The sequence below is a fragment of the Ipomoea nil genome, unplaced genomic scaffold (genome assembly GCF_001879475.1).
Source record: "Ipomoea nil cultivar Tokyo-kokei standard unplaced genomic scaffold, Asagao_1.1 scaffold2036, whole genome shotgun sequence".
In the NCBI taxonomy this organism is placed as follows: domain Eukaryota; kingdom Viridiplantae; phylum Streptophyta; class Magnoliopsida; order Solanales; family Convolvulaceae; genus Ipomoea; species Ipomoea nil.
In genome coordinates, this window is record NW_017618464.1 from 2981957 (window position 1) to 2999788 (window position 17832).

General features: G+C 41.4%; 1 protein-coding gene and 1 non-coding gene across 6 annotated transcripts; both read left to right on the plus strand.

The window, feature by feature from the left end:
• Nucleotides 1–10879: 10879 nt before the first annotated feature.
• Nucleotides 10880–14594, plus strand: LOC109148179. Of its 5 annotated transcripts, none has more exons than XM_019296016.1 (7): nt 10880–11066; nt 11893–11959; nt 12045–12103; nt 12182–12271; nt 12387–12526; nt 13914–13971; nt 14167–14594. In XM_019296016.1, exons 2-7 carry the CDS (start codon nt 11893–11895, stop codon nt 14341–14343), a joined length of 591 nt encoding a protein of 196 aa, XP_019151561.1. In that variant the 5' UTR covers nt 10880–11066; the 3' UTR covers nt 14344–14594. The 5 variants fall into 5 exon arrangements, with proteins under 5 accessions (XP_019151561.1, XP_019151563.1, XP_019151564.1 ...); XM_019296018.1 differs by having other exon boundaries at nt 14170–14594; XM_019296019.1 differs by having other exon boundaries at nt 14173–14594.
• Nucleotides 14595–15641: 1047 nt separating this feature from the next.
• On the plus strand, nt 15642–15714 carry TRNAA-CGC. The gene has a single exon. It is a non-coding gene; the product is annotated as a tRNA-Ala (tRNA).
• The last annotated feature ends 2118 nt before the right edge of the window (nt 15715–17832 follow it).

Sequence of the window (17832 nt, forward strand, 5' to 3'; positions counted from 1 at the left end):
GCCCACTTGACTAAGCGGCCGGATGATGAAGCGGTTCGGAGGACTGGCCCGATCGGCTGATCGGTCAATACGCGAATTGCTCGACCTTGGAAGTAGGGAGCCAACTTCTTCGCGGCAATGTATAAGGCGTAGACGACCTTCTCTAGCCGAGAGTACCGGAGCTCGGGACCATGTAGCGCGTGGCTTACATAGTACACCGGTCGCTGGACCCCTTCCGGATCGGTTCGGCACAACACTGCGCTTACTGCGCGATCGGACACGGCGAGGTACACGTCTAGCTCTTCTCCGAGCACAGGCTTTGAGAGCACGATCGGTGACATGAGATATTCCTTCAGCTCATCAAAAGCCGCTCGGCACTCTTCGTCCCAGACGAATCCATTAACCTTCCGCAATACCTTGAAGAAAGGTAAAGCGCGCTCGGCTAGCTTGGAGAGGAACCGGCTGAGGGCTGCCAACCGGCCGGTCAATTACTGGACTTCCCGAACGGTGAAGGTGGTTGCATGTCCAGAATCGCTTTTACTTTGGCCGGGTTGGGCTCAATTCCTCTCTTGGTCATCATATAGCCGAGGAACTTGCCGGTCTGAACCGCGAATGTGCACTTGGTCGGGTTCAGCCGCAACTGGTATTTCCTCATGATCTGGAAGCACTCCTGGAGATCCCGAGTGTGGTCGGATCGGTCCCGACTCTTGACCAGCATGTCATCGATGTAAGCTTCCATCGTTCGGCCCAATAGATCGGCAAAGAGCATGTTGACCATCCTCTGGTAGGTCGCCCCTGCGTTCCGGAGACCGAACGGCATCACTCGGTAACAATACAGCCCGTCCGGGGTCACGAAGGCTGTCTTGCTCTCATCTTCATGGTGCATCATGATCTGATGGTATCCCTTGAAGGCATCCATGAAGCTCATTAATTCGGCCCCGGCCGTCTCGTCGACCATCTGGTGTATGCTCGGTAGAGGATACGGGTCGAGCGGACAGGCCTTGTTGAGGTCCGTAAAATCGATGCACATCCTCCATGCTGGGGGCTTAGGAACAAGAACGATATTTGCCACCCACTCGGGATAAACCACCGGGCGGATGTGCTCGATCGCCGCCATCTTTTTGACTTCTTCTCTGACAAATTCGCGGCGATCGGAGGAAAGGTGTCGTGTTTTCTGCACGACCGGCTTGGCTGAGGGATCGACGGCCAATTTGTGAAAGATGACCGATCGATCGATCCCGGGCATGTCTTCAGGCCCCCACGCAAAGATATCAGCATACTCCCGGAGTATGGCTAAAACTTCCGCTCGAAGCTCGGGGGTGAGGGCTCGGCCAATCTTGATCTTCCTATCCGGGCGGTCCTCGGATAGGGGAACTTCTTCTATTTCTTCGGAAGGCTCAGGTTGTTCCTTCCGATCCTTAGCCTCCTCTTTGGCTATGGTGTTCACCCGGGAAGATGGACTGGAGTCGCGTCTATTAATCGCTCGGGTGTAACATTTCCGGGCGGATTGGACATCGCCACGGACCACACCGACCCCATTAGGGGTGGGGAACTTCATACACAAGTGGGGCATAGAAATTATCCCACCGATCTTCATAATGGCGGGTCGGCCCAAGATAATGTTGTGGACGCAATGGAGGTTGACCACAACAAATTCTAGCTCCGTTTGGATCGACTTTGGAGGTGCGCCGATCTCGACCGGGAGCGTTATTTTTCCCTCGGGGTAAATAAGAGCCCCGGTAAATCCTGACAGTGGTACACCGACCGGAGTCAGCTCCTTCCTGTCGAGGCCAAGCTTCTCAAAGACGTCCAAGTATAGGACGTTTACACTGCTGCCCGTATCAACCATAACCCTCTGGACGTCTGTCCCCTTAACGTCAATCGTGACCACGAGCGCCTCCATGCCGTGGTCATTGCTGCTAGGTTGGTTTTCGAGGGTGAAGGTTATGGGCTCCATCTTCTGCCTCTTCCCGGTCTCCCGGGAATCCACTATAGCGACCGGGCAATTAGTCCGCGGTCGGGAAGCATCTTCCAGTCCACCAAAAATGACATGGATGGTAGGCTTTCCGGACGGGCGGCTACCAGACGGAGGGTCAGGGTCCCGTCGGTCATCATGACGATCGTCCCTTCGATCGTCTCTTCTGTCTTGCCCTGACCGATCAGAGCGGTGATGGGAACGTCTATGATCCCTCCGATCGGTGTTCCTCTTGTTGTCCTCTCTCTTCCCCACACACTTGTCCAACTTGCCCAAGTTGAGCAAATCTTCCAACAATTGGCGTAAGTGGGTACACTCCTCGGTGTCATGCCCGGCGCATCGATGGTAAGCACAGTGCTTACTCTTGTCAGGGCCGTCTCGATCGGGATGGGGGAGTTTGATGAGATTGCAGGACTGGGCGTACTGCATGGCCTCCGCTGCGGATCGGTTCAAGGCCGTAAACTCGCCAGGCCTGGTGCGGGATCGGGGATTGTCATCTCCCGACCGATGTTCCGCCCGGCCGGCCGGTTTACGGGACGAAGAGCCGACCTCCTGCAAGCGCTTTACGGCGTTCGCCTCGCCGGCGTTGGCATAGTCTGTGACCCTCCGAAGGGCCTCCTCGTAACTGGTCGGGGGGTGTAGGATGAAGTCTTGATACAAATGTCCCGCCCGGAGAGATATGTGAAGCATATGGGTGGCGGTCGCATCGTCCATAGGCTCGACCTCCCCGACCGCTGCCTTCCACTTGACGAGGAAATCGGTCAAGCTTTCCCCTTCTAACTGCTTGGCCTTCTCAAGATACATGTAGGGCTTTCTCACCACTTTGGAAGTAATGAACTTCCTCACAAACTTGATCGCCAAGGTGTCAAATTTGTCGATCGAGCCCGGTTGTAAGGTCCGAAACCATTCCGCTGCTCGACCGGTGAGCGTAGAGTAGAATGCCCTACACATTACGGCGTCTGAAACGCCCTTCATCATCATGTTGCTGTAAAAATCATTCACATGGGCTTCAGGGTCTGCCCGTCCGTCATAACTCTTCTCTCCAAAGACCTTCAAGTCGAGCGGGTAAGGCTGGGCCATTACCGCTGCTGTGAAAGGCGTCTGGTGCAGGGTCGATTGGTTGACCGGGGGTGTTGCAGGGTACGCATTCCTGAGCTGCGCAACTTCCGCCTGGAGGTTATAGAGCAATCCTCGAGTTTCATTGAGCTCGGCGGCTTGGACGGTTTGGGCTGTTTCCCGAGCGCGTCGCCGTCGGTGTGATCTCGACCCGCTATGCCCAAATGAAGCCTCCTGACTAGCGTCCTGCATGTGCACGTCTTCCGGTTGGCGATTCGGATCTTGGGGTCCCAATCTTTGCCGCATTTCCGGTCGAAGACGGTCAAAAGCTACCGCTCGGGCAACTTCTTCAGGGTCCTCCGCTTGGGCGGGAACCTCTTCTGCTTGCTGGGCCTGCCGTGGTGCCTCCATCGCAACAGCACCCCCCGACCCCAACCGCGAACGAGCCGAGCGTCGAGCCCGGGAAGTGGGCTGATGCTGCGGCTCTACCTGAGCGGCCGGGTATACTGGAGGGGCGGCGGCTGGAGCCGTGTACGCAGGCGTGAACGGTGGGTAACCAACCGGAGGAGTGTAGTACATCGGTTGGCCTGGCCAATACCCATACGGTTGAGGTGGGACCGGGTACGGATACTGACCGGGATACATCATTGGTTGCGGGTATTGCTGACCGGGCGTCTGAAATCCCGGTTGTATGTAGTTCACCGGCTGTTGGGCAGCCGGGTATGTGTTTGATGGATGCGGGGGCGAGAGGTTGAGGTTCAGATCGACCGTCCGACCTTGCTGTTGGGTAGCGTGATGGTCAGATGAGCTCGCCGCATCGGCTTAGTCGTCGGCGAAGTTGTTGTATCCCCACGGATACATTGTTGCCAAGAGACCGAGTGCTCGTCAAGACATAGCTTTGTTGCACCGATCCCCACGGACGGCGCCAAAATGATACTGCTAATTATACGTAAGCAATATGAAATAACTCGAGACCAATTAAAGCAAGTAAATGTCTTTATTGATCACGGTAGAGGCCCTAAGTACAATCTACTTGGTTGCTCTGAGTACCGACTGACTGCGGTCGGGATTCTCTAACAACAACCTATCGATCGTCCAAAAGTCCCCTCCACTGTAGCTACTGTGGGTATTTATAGCCGCTGTGCCGGAGACAAAGATCCGGTCATTCGGCATGCTCTCCACGTAGCCTCCACGTGTCATCCTCGCGGGTGCCCTGTCTGTCGATGTAGAGAGCCGCCACGTGTCTTTTATCAGCTCTCTCGCCAAAGGGCTACCGCTCGGTGGTCGACACTGTCGCTCGGGCAACTCCCGACCGGGTTTTTCACGAGGAGCCCGACCTGTTACCTGCAAAAGATAAAAGAGAAAAGGACGAAGGCATCTCGGTCGTGGTGAAGCTATGTCGGTCGGGATATTCCCTACCATATATATATATATATATATATATATATATATATATATATATATATATATATATATATATATATATATATATATATATATATATATATATATATATTTAATTTCGGGTATTCAGCGGGAGTTAGATGACATTTACCCTAACCCAATTCGAATTTTAATCATTCATCTAAATCAGCTTCAAGTTCGGTTATCCTAAACATGTGGCCTTGTTCGGTCAGATTTTTTGGATACGATGATTTTTGCACAGCCCTAGGTATCGTCTTCTTCTAGTCACGTTTTCTTCCAATCTAGAAGAAGACGATGCAGTCTTCATCCAAACAGGAGGAAGATAGCGTTGTCATGGCAGTCAACAATTAAAAATATTATTATTTATTTTTTAAAATACATTATATATCATTTAAGATATATGTGGATGTCAATAACTGATTAACTAATTTTAACTGATTATATTCTAATAACCTATAAAAAAGGTTTAATGACATTATTTTTTACGTTTAAGTGTCTAATTTTTTGTTAATTGATGGAATTAATTACACTATTTCTATCATGTGAATTTCAAAATAAGTACTCCGTATTTAATACTCCTTCCGTCCCATTTTATGTGTCTGGTTCGGTTAACGAAACTTGACTGGAGTTACTTTTAATCTAATTTTTCATAATATTATGTTTAGTATTAGTATACAAACTTGACTGGAGTTACTTTTAATCTAATTTTTCATAATATTATGTTTAGTATTAGTATACAAAGTTTATATATTTAAAAACTACACTAAAATATTATTTATCACCATACAACAAACTCGGCGACAGTTGGAGCGGTACTCTTCGACAACGATGGAAGTTATATATCGGCCTTCAACGCCCCCGTCCAGAGTTGTTTCTCCCCTCTTATGGCAGAGGCGGTCGCATTCAGAGAGGCTTTGTCATGGCTAAGGGACCGGGGAGAACAATTCGTAGAGCTATACACAGATTGCAACACGCTACAGAGTTATCTATCATTTGTTGATGCCCCGTTTCGTTCATATATTGATTATGTTATTGATAGGTGCAAGACTATCATATCTACTTTTCAGCACTGTTTGATTAAATTTATTCCTAGATCGCAGAACTACTATACACACACTTTAACTTCTAAAGCTTTTGATAATGCTACTGCTATGTAGTGGGACTCAGTCCCTCCTGTCTCGATTTCAGGCTTTCTATAATAATGACCACATTGGTTTGCTTTCAAAAAAAAAAAACACCAAAAGTACTATTAAACACATAAAAATATATACTTAAAATAAGTAAAAATATTTAAAAAATAAAATAAATAGTTGATTTAATCAATAAATAATAAGTAAAATAGATAAAATTGGACATATGGAGTATCAAAAATTGGAGTGACAGACTAAAGGTAGATATTCGAAGTACTATTCTCCTATAGGAAAACTACTTCGGAGTTGGTTTACGATTTCCTAATATCTTAACCGCCTCTCATAGTCTCATAGAGAAAATTACACTTTTGGTCCTATGACTATAGTGGAGGTGGTAATTCCAGTTCGTGACTTTTAAAACTAACAGATTTAGTCCTTTTAGTAAGTTTTTTTACACATTAAGTCCTTCCGGCCAAATCACCGGTGGATTTTGGTCGGAAAAATACAATCCCTTAATTTATTAAATATTTGGGGGGTAAAATGGTCAATTCAGATTCTTCTTTCTTCTTCCTTCTTCTTCCTTCTCCTTCCTACTTCTTCGTTCTTCTTCTTCCTTCTTGTATTTGGGGGGTAAAATGCACTAATGTTTCAAGTATGAAATTCAATCTGGTGTTCTTCGACGGTGGGGGCTACAGTTTCAATCTGGATTCTGGAGGACCAAAATAAAAATCTATTTAGTTAATTTGATGATGCATGGAATAACATTAACAACCTCAAATTATCAATTGTTAACCGTAAACTAAAAGTTCAAGAATAAATTCTCTTTTTTTTTTTTTTGGTGTGTGTTTGTTTTTGTAGTCAAGAAAGGAATATTTTCGGGTTTTACGATCTGGGTTTCGTGGGGTTTATTTTTGCTGCTCGTCGGCGGCGGTTAAGTATTTGCCGAAGCAGCTCTTCAGGCGGATCACGAAGTGCGCAGCCTCGACGAATTCGACAGTCCATTTCGCGGCCTTGGAGTCGCGGTGGCGGCAGTCCTGGATAACCGATTCCTCGTTGCGATCGGCTAGGAGGTATTTTTCGTGGTGGCTTTTTAGCCGCAATCTGAATATAAGGAGATCGGAGATATTAACGGTGTCGGCTACAACCACCGGAAAATACGTGTGAATAATCGCGTTTTCCCCTTTTTTTCTCAAACATAAATGGACTATTTTACCCCCCCCCCCCCCCCCCCCCCCCAACTCCAAATATTTAATAAACAAAGAATTGTGTTTTTCCGGCCAAAATCCACCGGTGATTTGGCCGGAAGGACTTAATGTGTAAAAAAAAGCTTACTAAAAGGACTAAATCTGTTAGTTTTAAATGTCACGAACTGAAATTACCACTATTAGGACTCTATGTATATGAGTCTGTTTAGAACTTCTTATCCTTGTCACACTGTGACTCTCTACTTCTTATCATTGTCACACTGTGACTCTCTATTCTATATATTCACATCATCTGATCTCATTGTAATCAAGTTCAGAAAATATAATACAATCAGTTCTCATCTGGTATCAGTTAGCTAGGGTTTTGTGATTCATAAAATTAAGAAGATGCAGCGCTGCGATGGCAACCTTAATTACCGTGGAGGTCAGCAACGTGGCTTCGATGATCCGTGTCAAATCTGTAAAGGTTTCGGCCACACAGGAGTCAATTGTTTTTGGCGTTATGATGATCCGTGTCAAATTTGTAAACGTTTTGGTCACACGGGAGCCAATTGTTTTTGGCACTATGATGATCCGTGTCAAATTTGTAAACGTTTTGGTCACACGGGAGCCAATTGTTTTTGGCGCTATAATGATCCGTGTCAAATTTGCAAAAGTTTCGGTCACACGGGAGTCAACTGTTTTCGGCGATATTCAGGGGCTCCGGGTTCTCAGGCTAATTTGGTGTTTCAGAATGGTTTAGTTGCTAAAACCTCGTCAAATTCTCATACTTGGGTTCCGGACACTGGAGCCACAAATCATGCAACTCCGAACATCGCTGCCCTTTCTACATCGGAGAAGTACACTGGTAATGACACTTTACGTGTCGGTGACGGTATGGGTTTATCTATTAGTCATGTTGGCCATGCCTCTTTTAATACCCCTTCTAGATCATTTACATTGTCTGATATACTTCACGTTCCGCGTTTGTCTAATTCTTTATTATCTGTTCAGAAGTTTGCATCCGATAATAAAGTCTTTTTTGAGTTTCACCCCTCCTTTTTTGTTGTAAAAGATATCAATACCAAGGAAATACTTCTTCGGGGCAATAGTTCGGGGGGACTATACACACTTTCATTACCTAGTTCGTCTCCGTCAGCGTTTATTTCCGCTCGTGCCTCGGCTTCCACTTGGCACAATCGTCTAGGTCATCCTCATAACCGTGTTCTTAGCCATATACTTCGTTCTTGTTTGGTTAGTGGGTCTCGTGATAATATTCGTTGTCATAATTCTTTATGCAATGCGTGTCAATTAGGCAAATCTGCCCGTTTTCCCCTCCCCCGTGTTGCTTCCTCTAGTTCTCAAGTCCTAGATCTTATTTACACAGACATTTGGGGTCCTGCGCCCACTTTATCTACTTCTGGCTTCCGTTATTTTGTGATCTTTGTGGATGACTATTCCCGTTATACATGGTTCTTTCCTATGAAATTAAAGTCTGATCTTTATGTCATCTTTGATAAATTTCGTACTCTTGTTGAACGGTCCTTTAATTGCAAAATAAAGGCCATTCAGTCTGATTTAGGTGCTGAGTACAAAAAGTTGCATTCTTTGTTTGTTCAATTAGGAATTCAACATAGACAATCCTGTGCCTATACACATGAACAGAATGGTCGTGTTGAACGAAAACATCGTCACATTGTTGAAACTGGTCTGGCTCTTCTAGCTCATGCCTCTGTTCCTTTGAAATTTTGGGATTTTGCCTTTGAGACTGCTGTCTATTTAATTAACAGAATGCCATCTTCTGTATTAAATAACTCCAGTCCTCATCTCCTGTTACATAAATCCCCTCATTCCTATCTTTTTCTTCGTGTCTTTGGGTGTTTATGTTACCCTCATCTTCGACCATATAATCGTCATAAGATGTCATACAGGTCTTCTCCATGTGTCTTCCTAGGTTATCCTGAGTCCTTTAGGGGGTACAGATGCATGGACTTACATACTAATAAGATTTACACATGCAGGCATGTCAGATTTGATGAAGAAGTTTTCCCCTTTGCTACTAAAACTTCTTTGCAGGATCTATCTACTCCGTTTTATGGACCTTGGGTGGAATCTGTTCTCAGTCACAGCACACCTATTCCTGCCGTGTCCAATGATGAGCTGCCAGAATCGCCGCTACCTGCTTCATTCGAACCAGCCGTGGATCCTGGACAGGCTGCCTCGTCGGGTGATCCTGTGGAGCCTGTTGCTCGCCGGCGAGGCCGTCCACGTGGGCGGTCCATCAGGCCCAATGTCCGTACTCACTCTATGGCCACTCGCAGCAACGCAGATGCTCCTGTTTTTGCTCTAGCAGCTCAAGTGCATCCCACGGAACCCACATGTTACTCTCAAGCTGTCAAATATCCTGAGTGGCGTGAAGCCATGGACCAAGAATTCAATGCTCTCCTGCATAACCACACATGGTCTCTAGTTCCACCCACTGCAGGTATGAATATTATTGGCTGTAAATGGGTGTTTCGTACGAAAAGAAAGGCTGATGGTGCTATTGAAAGGCATAAAGCCAGGCTGGTTGCGAAAGGTTTTAATCAGGTTCCAGGTCAGGACTTCTTCGACACTTTTAGTCCAGTGGTAAAGCCTACGACTGTAAGACTCCTTCTATCTCTAGCTTTATCATCTGGGTGGTCTATCAAACAGCTAGATGTTCATAATGCTTTTCTGAATGGTAATCTGGCTGAAACAGTTTATATGAAGCAACCCCCTGGTTATATTGATGCTAACTTCCCGAATCATGTTTGTTTGTTAAAAAGATCTCTGTATGGGTTAAAACAAGCTCCCAGAGCTTGGTTTAATCGACTACATACGTTCTTACTATCGGTTGGCTTTCAAGCATCCAAGACAGATGTCTCTCTGTTCTATTACTCTAAAGACTCTGCTTTGGTTTATCTATTGGTGTACGTGGATGACATTCTTGTAATGGGAAGTGATCAAGGTATTATGTCTCAGCTCTTGTCCAAACTGTCTGCTACATTCAAAATCAGAGATCTTGGTGAACCAAATTTTTTTCTGGGTATTGAAACAGTTAAGAGTGACAATGAGATTATTTTATCTCAACAACGGTATATGAATGATATTTTAAAACGGGCTGGAATGTCTGAATGCAAACCCCTTTCTACACCTATCTCTGTCTCGAAAACTGTCCCCTTCAATTCAGATCTATATGATGATCCCACACAGTACAGGAGTCTAGCTGGAGCACTGCAATATCTCACTGTCACACGACCTGACCTATCCTTTGCAGTTAATCAGTTATGCCAGCATATGCATGCCCCCACCATATCACACTGGGAGCAGCTCAAACGGGTACTCAGGTATGTTAAGGGAACAGTTGATCATGGTTTACACATACGACGGTGCTCATCTAGAGACATTCATGCTTTCTCTGATTCTGATTGGGCTGGTTGTCCTGACGATCGAAAATCCACGAGTGGTTTTGCTGTTTTCTTGGGGAGTAATCTTATATCGTGGGTTTGCAAGAAACAGAGAACTGTTGCCAGGTCATCCACTGAGGCTGAATACAAAGCTCTTGCAGATGTTTGTGCTGAGGTTCTATGGATTATGTCATTATTGCGTGAGATACAGATTCCGGGTATTTCCATTCCAAAATTATGGTGTGATAATCTAGGAGCTACATATATGAGTGTCAATCCAATCTTTCATGCGCGCACCAAGCATGTGGAGATTGATTATCATTTTGTTCGTGATCGAGTAGCTTCGGGCGATATCCAAGTCAACTTCATCTCCACAAAGGATCAACTTGCTGATATCTTCACCAAAGCTCTACCTGGACCTAGATTTTCTTCCTTAAGGGACAAGCTACAGGTTACTAGTATACACTGTGCTTGAGGGGGAGTATTAGGACTCTATGTATATGAGTCTGTTTAGAATTTATTATCCTTGTCACACTGTGACTCTCTACTTCTTATCATTGTCACACTGTGACTCTCTATCTATATATTCACATCATCTGATCTCATTGTAATCAAGTTCAGAAAATATAATACAATCAGTTCTCATCACCACCTCCACTATAGTCATAGTGCCAAAAGTGTAATTTTCTCTAGTCTCAGGCTCTTCCTCATCAAATCCCCGCCTCAAATATTTGTCGCTTTCACGATCTGCAGCTATCTACCTTTCCTGCCATTTTCTAGTTTCTACTCTACGAAGCTTCTCTTTCACGTCTTCTTCAAATCCCAAAACCTAACCCTAAATTTCACTTGAATCTCCCCTCACGAGCACAAATACAACCAACGTTTACAGGTATGTTTTACCAAGCCTTCGATTGATTGCAAAGTTTCCTGGATTTTAGTTTCTCTCTGCATTCTCTAGTTCCCTAGGTACGGAGTAGTTGTTCGTATACATCTGTACCAATATGTTGTTATTGCATTAAGATGACGGATGACGGATGACGGATGACGGATGTATTATGTCCTGTGATTTTTTGGAGCTTTTTTTCGTGGTTTCGAAACCCTAGGTTTTGCAATTATTGATAATTGTTTTTTTTCTTCATATGAAGCACTGAACTCTTTTATTTTATAAATAATTAAAATTTTGATTTGTTATCCCATGATTTCCCCTATAGGATCCAAGCTTAGCTCTGCGGCTATAGGTATTATATTGTTGTGTTTTATTTGGAGCCTTTTTTTACGGAGTAATTTTTTTTTTTTTTTTTGTATGGCAACTCTAAAAGGTTGAGCTCCATATTTTTATGGTAAGCTGAAGACTGAAGCTGCTTGTTGTAGACGTCATTTGGATTTTGTCTGTTATATTTGTCCATAGACTCATTATATTTTGAAGAAAAATATCAGTCAATTATTTTAGGATATTTGTAATACTTCTTTAATATGAAGAAATAGTTGCATATTTGAATTGTGTGTGCTAGTTTAAATACATTTTATAGGTGAATTCCGAATATAATTCTTCTCTACTAGGTATAAATGCATGCATCTAGTTACTGTTTTAGTTCATTTACACCTGTTTATTCTCATATTTGATAAAGCAATACTTTGTCTTGTTAGACTTTTATGACTCCCTGATCGCTGAACTTCCATAGTGATATCTTATGAACCATTTCTTTCCCCTGCAGATGGCTACCAAACCACTAACTAGTGAGGCAATTGCACTAACGGAGAAGAAAATGGAAATGACACTAGGTATGCATATTTGTATAGTTACTTCCCCATTCATTTGCTTTTGTCTTCCTATTCTCTTGCATTTGCCTGACTTCTGTTGTTGCAGATGACATTATCAAAATGTCCAAGAATAATTCAAACAAGTCTAAGAGGAAAAGAGTTTCGGTACGTGCATTTTTTGGGGTTCTCTTATGCTTTTCAAGATCCAGCTGTTAAACATTTTCTCCTTTTTCATGCTTGCAGAATAGAAGCCAAAAAACTTTTAATAATGCTGCTCAAGATAAATCTGCAAAGATTCGGAAGTTCATGGACACAAGGTCCTCTCTTAGACAGGTATGTTAATGAAATGGAGTAATTTGTGTTGTGGTCTATGTTTGATCAGAAGATGACATAATCTTTTGAGTTTGAATATACTGATTTTGATGATTTCTTTTGTTCATCCTGTTAGGGGGCTCTTGCTCAGAGGAGATCAAGTTTTCAGGGAAATCAGTTTCCTTTGGCAACTGAAGCAGCTAAAAAAGCTGCCACTGCTCCTATTCGCAGTAGAGCCTTCAGCAGAAACAGGAATGGCAATATGAATAAAAAGAGGTGTGTTTTACATGCCTTATCAATGTGTAGCATGCACTATAAGAATACTGTAATATGATGTGGATTATTCACCTGGCTGCTGTTGAGTTGAAGTGAATTCCTTATCTGGTGTAGGTAAAATGTGGTTCTCTATTGTCTCAGCTTATTCTATTAAGGGAGCTTTTGATTGGTTTAGGCGTAAAATGGAAGATGCAATTTGTGAAGTTTGTTTAACCATTTACTGTTGACTACATTCATATGAAGATGGATACATTTTCTACAAAATTGATTAAGCCTTAACTTGTTTAAGATGGAACTTGGTGGTGTCAATTACTTATTAGAAGCATAATGTTTGGGCCTTCTGAGGTGTGTTTAGATTGTTGTTGAAGCTCTACTAATTTGATTGGCATTGGATTACACCAAATAGGGTGCAGATATTTGTTTAATGAAAATTGAAGGTTCCTATGGGAGTTGACATGAAAGAAGAAGACTTACCATCACCATGCATTTCCTGGGAACTTGGAGTTCCCCTTTTGCAAGAAAAAGGACAGATTTTGAACTGCCACAGATAGTTGTGGTTGAAAAAATGTCATTATTAAGTTTGGGGTTGATATGTGAAACATTTCTCAGGATTTTCATGTGGATTTCTTATTGGGCTATTGCTTCTTGTTAGGGCATAACTTATGGAATTAACACCGTCAATCACCGTGTAATTGCATTTCATGTAGTATTTCATTTCTGCAACCACTCTGCTGGCCAGAAATGTGGGATGGAATAAAGCATGAAGCACATGCCCACAGGTTGTATGGGATGTGCTCTCTTCAGACTTTCAAGAATACAAACAGTCCTGTCTAGTTCAAATTTTCTTCTCTGACCTTAAATATGCTTTCGATATTTTTGGTTCAAGTAGTAAAGGGGTTAGAAGTGTTGAAAATTTTCTGCATCTGAGAGTATGCTGGATGGTCATACCCAAAATATATCAGAAGCCAGAGGAGATGGCATGTGCTGCTTCTTGTGTGATATCATGGGGTTGTACCAATTAAAAGGAGGGAAAAAAATATTGGTGGGGGTGATGTAGTGTGTTTTGACTTTAGTGTTGGGTAGCATAATCACTTCCTAGCATCCTGCCTTGCTAATGATGCTTCGAGAGGGGATTTAGTCTTGTATTCACTTTTGAGCATTGTGCAAAGTTCCACAGAGATTGCTTTCCACATTCTTGGATCCATAAAATTTTCTTCCCCCAACGGAGGAGTTCAGATCATGTGTTACATTGTCACGAGGCTTCTGTGCTTGGGCTCCTCTCATTCATTACATGGTTGTGCGTTCAATGCCATGCTCTGCATATCCCTGTTGTAAGTTATTCCTGATGATTCCTTCCTGTGCTCCAATTGTTGTTTACTGTTTGTAGGCTTGCTGCTCCACTGGTTCAGAGGAATGTTGCAAATGGAGGTGGCTTCAGTGTTAAGGTACATGCACCTATGTACATATTAATCAATCTTGGATGAATTAGTATATGTTCACTATTACAAGTATGTTGTACATTTCGAGTCCTGAAAACACGTTCAGACTGTAGGCACGGAATGGCACGCCTTTCTTTTAGGTTTCTAGGCTGCTGAATTTTTCTCAGAACTCATAATATACTTAAGAGTGTCATCTTTGCACAGCAGCAGCAGCAGGAAATCAAGTTTATGTCACAACAAAAGCCTCAGACATTGGATTCACTGTTTGCAAATATGAAGGAACAAAGGATGAAGACCTCTCAACAGACAAATGGTGCAAGAAAAAATGGACGTAGCCAGCATCAGGCGCCATGGATAAGAGGCCGTTTTGGCAATTGATAGAGATACTAAACTACCGACGGGGAGTGAGAAGGGGGACAGTAGTGTCCTTTACAAGTAGTTCTGAGACTTTGGTTGCCTTGAACAATGAATGATAATTGTGGCTTGCTGCTTTGTAGTTTCTGGTGACCCCAATTGATATCTTTCCCTTGCAATGAATGTATAGAATATACTTACTATTTTTATATCTGTATTTTAATTATCTGTGGATAAGCCAACTTTCGATTTGCTAGCATAGCTTAACTTTTGCCTCTCTATGAATCCTTGAGTATATGACCAATACTAAACATATACGGAAATTGGAAGGGTAAAAAGCTCGACTTTGAAAAATATTGGTTATGGTGAAGTATAGGTTGTGAGTTGTTGGATGTCTCTCAGTTTGGACACAATTCGCGGAGCATATTTAGGCAAAAGCAACAAAGCTAACCAAATACAAATAACTATCAAGAAAATGCTAAAACAAAAAGGTACAAGAAAGCACATGGGAAAACAATCATGACTCAAAAGGAAATAATAAAGCCGGATACATATATAGCAAAAAGTATTTGATATGTGCAATAGTGCAAATCCTAATAGTAGTAATCATAAGTTCATAACGTCTAGAACAGAACATTGTCATAAAAAATGAGATAATCCCTTGCTTTCCAAAGCAATGGGGTTGTTGCTTTTTTTTTTTTTTTTTTCTTGATAATCTGGGGGGGTTGTTGTTTTTTTTTTTTTTTTTTTTTTTGATAATCTGGGGTTGTTGCTTTGTTGTGTACTAATGCTCCTCAGTATTCCTTCTTGATCCATTTAATAGATTTAGAAAGAGTTGTCATGCTCTTAGAAACTTGAAGCCAACGTTGCATAAATATAATGACCAAGCATTGTTTGAGAATTGTCACTTGAACGTACAAAAGGTAATAAGAGAATGTTTATGTAAAAAGCGCAAAATTATAGTAAGTCAAGTTGTCCTTAGTATACATATTATTGCTTTTAAGTTGAACCACAAAACAAATGAGAATTAGGGAGGGATATAAACCTCCAAATAGATGAGCATTTGCCCCTTTTCGGAGCTCATGATTAACTTTGGAAAAGTTAACATTCTCAACCAATAATCACATAGTGAGACATTAACGTGCTGTTGTTTGCTGTCCAAACTATAAGGGAATCTTGGGTGGCAATCAAATTTTGAATAATGATTGGTCCCTAAACTGTGTACTCCAGTCCCACATCGATTGCCCCATGAAGGAAATTTCATGAACCCACCAAATTCTTTAATAAAGCTAAATATTTAATATTGGAGAAAGTATTCATACGGGGGTGTAGCTCATATGGTAGAGCGCTCGCTTCGCATGCGAGAGGCACGGGGTTCGATTCCCCGCACCTCCATGTTTATGCATTTTTGTTGTGAAGTGTCCGGCGCTCTTATTCAACTTTATTTATTGTAGGAGATTCTCTTCCATTGTTTGCCTAACAATTATAATAAATTTATTGATTAAAGCATAATTAGAAACAATCCAAATTCCCACCCTTTTAAACTACTCTGTAATAAACTATAACTCTATAATCATTCTTATAATTCATCTTAAATTTTTAATGTATAATACTTTTATCATAAATTTATTGATTAAAGCATAATTAGAAACAATCCAAATTCCCACCCTTTTAAACTACTCTGTAATAAACTATAACTCTATAATCGTTCTTATAATTCATCTTCAATTTTTAATGTGTTTATTATGTCATATGATGATATAAAGTTTATTTATAATGGAATAATAAATGGAGCTTCATTGAAGTTGAAGCTCCAGTTTCCCTTCATTCTTTATTAATCCACCTTTCTGAGCAAATTCTAAATATAGGAGACACATTTAAACTTATACCATAAGGCCGAGTTAAAGGGCAAAGAGTCGATCAGATTAATTTTTTCGTACATGAAGAGGTTCGAAGTCTTGACCTCCCTTAAATAGGGACGGAGCAAAAGGGCAGGCATCTGTCCCCCCACACCACACCCCCACCCACACCCCCACCCCCACCCCATATATAATCTTTATATGTATATATGTACTAGTTTTTTACGCGCATTGCGCGATTGGATAATGCCCAATGTTTTTTTTTTTTAAATAAGTACTTTAAAGTATATTAAGGCAAGATTATATTGAAATTGTTCATGCATAGATAATTGAAGGTTGAATTTGCGTATTTAAATAGGTAATTCTTCTCCCAAAGGTTGAGTCCCCAACCCCAAGGGCCCCCCACGCTCCGACCCGACAGAGCATTGTGGGAAGTTGTAAATAAATCACGGTGACTCAACGAACAAGGAATCTGCCCACTTTGGACATAATTCCCGCACTGCCGCCGCCGAGGTTCAAACCTTGGTCTCTTCTCCCAAATACTGCCCACTAAACCATTGAGCTAAGCCCGTGTGGGTTAAATAGGTAATTCTAAGTTTACAAATGCAAGATAATATAGTCAAGATTGATTATAATTGTCAATAAAATAACTGTATAGGTATGGTTGAAACCAAATACGGGACATAAGGGAGAACAAATAAAAATTAGGGCATAAAATATTAAATATATACTAATATTGTTTGAGGAGATTTCGACATTAGGATTTGTGGTTAAGTTCTATTAAGACTTTAATATTATAATTAGATTAATGGTGTAATTATAATTCTATATTAGACGTTAATATTAGAATTAGACTAACGGTGAATTAACGGAAAAGTTAAATGGATAATCATATAATTAAGGATAAATTAGAAAAACTTTAAAAAAAAATTAAAACTTGAACAATTTGAACCATTCATTTGATTTAATAATTTGGCGGTCATTTTTTCTACCCAATGTTACTAATTAAATAAATTCGTTGGTCAAATCCGCTAATATAATCCGCTAACTGCTGATTGTCAAACAAGGACATTGCAAGGTAGTTCTCACTTCAATTTGTTGTGTGATTTGAATACTCTCTGATCTTTGTCACAAAATCTCTCAAGTAGTTAATATGGTTGGCTTTATTAATTATATATATTTTTTTAATTTTTTTATGGTATTAATAAAATACTTGGTAAATAAATATATAGCATTATTTTGTATTATAACTTTGATATTTAATTAGAAAAATAGTGCACAAAAAAGATAATAGACAATGTAGTGAATATAATCAATTGATGAATTTGAATGTAAAATTTTTTACATTTGAGAAAAATAAAGACAATATAACTAATGAAAATATTTCTCTTAATTAATTTATTGATAATGAATAATTTTTTTTCACTGAATTAAGACATTGTAAGGACAATGTAGCGAATATAATCAATTAATAAATTTGAATATAAAGAATTTTTATACTGTAGAAAAATAAAGACAATATAACTAATACAATTATTTCTCTTATTTAATTTATTGATTATTGATAATAAATAATTTTTTTTTGAATAAAGGCATTGTGGACACATAATTCTAAATTAAAGAAATGCATATCTATAATTTTTTTGTTGTAGCT

Coding starts and splice junctions, on each gene's coding strand:
- LOC109148179 (XM_019296016.1), top strand. CDS start 11,893: ATGGCTACCAAACCACTAACTAGTGAGGCAATTGCACTAACGGAGAAG. Junction 11,960..12,044: donor GAAAATGGAAATGACACTAG/GTATGCATATTT, acceptor CTGTTGTTGCAG/ATGACATTATCAAAATGTCC. Junction 12,527..13,913: donor GGCAATATGAATAAAAAGAG/GTGTGTTTTACA, acceptor TACTGTTTGTAG/GCTTGCTGCTCCACTGGTTC.